Source organism: Pygoscelis adeliae, unplaced genomic scaffold (genome assembly GCF_000699105.1).
Source record: "Pygoscelis adeliae isolate BGI_AS28 unplaced genomic scaffold, ASM69910v1 Scaffold31, whole genome shotgun sequence".
NCBI classification, from domain to species: domain Eukaryota; kingdom Metazoa; phylum Chordata; class Aves; order Sphenisciformes; family Spheniscidae; genus Pygoscelis; species Pygoscelis adeliae.
The window spans coordinates 2,423,176-2,427,673 of record NW_008824233.1 but is presented as its reverse complement, the minus strand read 5'-3'; the positions used below and the strand labels follow the sequence as shown (position 1 = coordinate 2,427,673).

Genomic DNA, 4,498 nt, shown 5'->3' with positions numbered 1-4,498 from the left:
CTCGCTGATCCCGGGCAGAAACATAGGCCACTACGGAGCGGAGACAGCTGCCGGGGCGGAGGTTTTGCCTCGGGCTCAGAGCTGCCACGGTTTTGTGGGAGAGCAGGACGGTAGCCGCGTTTGACAACACTGCAGGGCTTAAGCACTTTCCCGCTCTGCTGCTCCACCCCACTTAAAAGGTACCGAGGCCAGCGTTATCCCTGTTGTGAGCGCCGCGGAATGGAAATAACCAGCTTGCAGGGCTGTGGCCCCTGGCTCTAACTGCTGCCCCCGGCAGCTTGTGCGGCCATGTCCAGAAGACACTCTCAGGCTGTGATGTGTCCCTCTCCCCAACTCTCCTGGTGTGAGAGAGACATCTCACCACGCCAGAGGCCTGCAACGGAGAAAAAGCCTTTCAGAAAGAGCTTGTCTTTCAGCCCCTCGCCTGAATGCCCTGGGGAGCTTCACCAGCAGGAACAGGCCGTTTTCTCTCCCTCCCTGGTGGCTTCCAAGTGCAGCCGTCCTGCCCCCAAACAGCAGGTCCCGCCTGAAGGACCGAATAGACCCAAGCGAGGACTCGTGGGCCACACAGCGCACCTGAAGTGTAGGCGGGCAGCTGGTCACAGCCACTGTTGAGGAAAGGATCTCAAACGTGGCCAGGGTCCTGTAAAGCGGGAAGAGAGACGACCCTCGCCTCTCAGGCAGCAGGGGCCGTGTGAGGAGGCAGCACATCATGTCCAGCTGTGCTGGAGAGCGGGGTGGTTATGGAGCAAGGGACTGGGGAGCGGGAGTTGCCACGCAGAACTGTAGGCCCAAGAGGTTGCAGAGGTGGGACAAGGCACAGAGCTGGCCCTACTTTTTACACCTTCACATCACCTTTGCTGGTACTTCACGTGAATGTTGTGCAAGAGAAAAAGATTACAAGAGGAACATTATTCCTTATACCTGCCAGGTCTATTAACACCTGTACCATTTCACACTGCTATTTGAATTGGTCCCTTACGTGGTTTTTTATATCAAATCAATGTGACTTTGACCAAAAAATGTGTGTCTCAAGAGACTAGACACAGCAGCATCCTGAAGAGGCACTCAGAAGCCATGCAAACACAGAAGCTGCTTTGCCTTTTGACATCCCCTACCACTCACTTGGGACATTAAAGAGTATCTGTCCCTGACTGCATGTAATAAGTCTGAATGCTAGATTAGGCTATACTAATTATTAGCCTAAATGTTGGTCCACGTCACTTCACATTTGGGAAAGGTTTGGGAATCCCACTGTGGAGTCGTTGGTTGTTTATCTCCGGTGCTGACAGGCAGCAGTGTTGCCTTTCCTTCACAGAGCTCCTGCGAAGCATAGCAGCGTGGCAAAACTAGAGAGGGCCAGTGTGGTCCCTTCGTAGGTCTGTCACAGCAGAAGGAACCTTCTCACTTGGGAAGGCACCAGGCATGGTGGGGGTCAGGGGGAGCATGGCAGGGGGCCCTGGTTCCAGCCCTGGTCCCACCTTAATTTCCCCCTCCCAGTTCCCCCCATTCTCATAGTCTCTTCCTGTCCCCTCTGCAGGGCCTGCCAATCTCCTCCATCATATCCCTGCTGTGGACCCAGGCACCAGCACCACTCCTGCCCTGGTGTCTCCCCCTGCACACAGAGACCCTTGTCCAGGGCTGCCCTGCCACCACCACCAGCTCCCCACAGTGCTGGGAGGGCTCTGGGTGTTCCCCCTGGCCCCAACCAGGGGAGCACCAGGGTGGCAGGGTGCTGCAGCCAGTATCCCGCCAACCAGTGCCATCACCCATGGCCCAGCCATGACAGGGGCTCCTGCCAGAGAGAGTGGGGTTGCGGCAGGGGTGAGCGGCTCATGGGTAACCAGGGGGGATAAATCAGCTCACAAGATTTGGAAATAAATGTCATCTTCCTCTTCTGTGGGGTCCCGCACTGAGCTTTATTGTACTGTTGTTGTGGAGCTTGCTCGGGCCAGCTGTCGCAGAGGAGCTGGTGTCTCCATCCCCAGGGACATTCACAACCAGCTGCAGCACCTGCACGGGGGCAGTGCAGGTACACAAACATCCTCCGTGCCCTACACGCATCAAATGAGGGCAACTGTGTCCTGCCACTCCCAGGTTACGGTGACATTTACATGAAACACGGAGCCAAAGCTTTGAAGAGGAAATAGCACAAACACAAGGAAAACCTATCCAGAGAAAACAGAGGTTGCTGATACAACATATCCAAAAGCTCTTCGAGTATTTGCAGCACAAGTATCTTTCTGGGTAATACTCCCAACGTATACTATAAAAAGCAGTGAAGAAAAGGAAGGAGGAAGGAACCAGAGCCATAACCTGAAAGCCTCAGGGATTTCATCACTATGCTTACTGGATCACATAGTTGGGGTGGCTTGTGATAAAACCTGTGGTGAGAGCAACTCTTCTTAGAAAATATGAAAGGACTATTGCCTTGGACCTGTAGGAGCTTTTGAAATCATAGAAACACAGTCAGGATTTATGTCTAGTATAGCTGGATTTCAGGCTGGAGCCAAGGACCCGACCTAAGGAGATGGGGGCGAAGCAAGCCTGGGACAGCATCCAGAGCAGTGCAAGTCTCATCAGCCCAGGGTAAGGAGCCCAGGGAGAGCAATACTAAGGAGAGCAGCCTGACTCAGCTACTTACGCTGCACTGAACATCCTCAGCTGAATGACAAAAAGCATAGCTGGCAAACCTGGAACCAAAACTACAGCAATGCTTTCATAGTTTTTTCAAATATTCGATAGAAGGGGAAATTGGGACAAGTGGTTTGGACAGCGCTCTCACCCGTAGGTGGTGCCATAGCCTCACGCTAAGGAGATGTTGTTGCGTCTGATGAGGTATTCATGTTCTGCTGACTCCTCTTTGCCATGTAGGATAGAAGAGGGATGTGTGCCTATACAGTGGACTTGTTACCTTCATTGCATCTGTAATCAATTTGATTTATACAAACCATAGTTTCCTCTTCAACTTAGCAGTTGAGAGCTTGAGCCTTTCGCTAGAAAGCTCAGTGATGTCAAGGTTTGACTGCTCACCTCAATGAAGCCGCAAACCTTTACGACACTGTAAATAAGGCCACTTCTATTTTGACACCTAATACTTGAATATCTGTATTTAGAAACGTGATCCCACATTCCAGTACCTGCTCAGGCGTATGCTCTGCAAAGAGCATACCCCTTGGTGAGCAAACCCAGCTTCTTATCAACTATTCTCTGATGCAACCTTTTGGATTATGAGACAGAAAGCAACGAGCTTATAAAATAAATCATATGAAACTTTCACTGAAGAAACTAGAAGCAAATCCCTAACTACATAAATTTCACTCTGACATTAGGGTAAGCTGCTCCACATAAAAATAGTTGAAATCTCTGGTAGTTCACGACAGAAAATGTGGCCCATTTAAATCTACAAATGAGTGTGGTTTGTTTAACAGAGGGAAATGCAAATGGCATCTTGGGTATTTCATTATTAATGGTAAGGAAAAAATAAGTAAGTAAATATTTCAAGCGCTGTTGCTATGAAATGTCACACAGCATAGCAGCATACGTAGGCTGACTTGTTAAACTTTAACTAATAGTTATATTATATTAATGAATGACTACTCAAATGCCCTTGTTTGCAGGGTTACTCAAGAAAAATATTCTCACTTTCCTAGACAGCAAGCTGTTGTAAACTGACCTTCAGCACTCTGAACTCCTATTCTCTCCTTTTTTCTTGACAAGGCCTTACATTTTCTCAGACTTCCATGAACTGTTACAGACAAATCCAATGACTGTGCACTTACGATAGTCACCATCCGTCAGTGATGGATTAAATGATTTCTCCTGGTTTATAGGTCATTCAGAATGATAGGTAAAATCCTTTTAAAAAAACTGGATATCTAGTCATGCCCCTTTCAGTCATTGCCATTCAATGACTTCATAAACCAGCTACTGGCTTCCCATCAGTATTTTTGACGAAGCTCCACTGTGAGTGCATTTTCTCCATTCTTCACCAGCGCATCTCAGATAAGGCTCAGAACCCACCCAAGGAAATTATTTTTGCAAACAAGGTTTTATAAAATTTGAAAAGGCCTGTTGGTTTGGGGAGGGTGAGAAGGGAAAGCAGAGATCACCTTTAAGGACCAAAGTTGAATGTATTGTATCAGAAGTAAGTAATCCATAAAGCAAACCAGGAAAACGTATCTTTTCATCAGCAGAATAGAATATAGCCCTTTTTTTCCTGTACTACATGGAGGCTTTTTTCATTTCATTTCAAAATACAAAAAACAAAAATCAGAATATATTTTTTAGCAAAGCATGTTACCTTTTGATACTAGCTGCGGCAGGTTTTTTTATGCTGTTTTGAGGAGATGGTGTTTGAAAGGTTGAATAGAGACATCAAAATCCAAACGCTGCAGATATCTTTCCAGAATGGGCAGGTTTTTTCTCCACCCTAGAAGGGAAGAATTTTAAAAAGTATCTCTCAGAAAGCTAGGTCCTGCTTTGTCTGAGCTGCTTG

General features: G+C 47.9%; 1 protein-coding gene across 1 annotated transcript in view; it reads right to left on the bottom strand.

The window, feature by feature from the left end:
* RPL7L1 (ribosomal protein L7-like 1) overlaps positions 1-711 on the bottom strand; it is a 5,409-nt gene extending 4,698 nt beyond the window's left edge. The window contains exon 1 of the mRNA XM_009334944.1: positions 448-711. Within this exon, the coding sequence (XP_009333219.1) occupies positions 448-711 (264 nt within the window). The remainder of the gene's footprint in view (positions 1-447) is intronic.
* Positions 712-4,498: the final 3,787 nt, after the last annotated feature.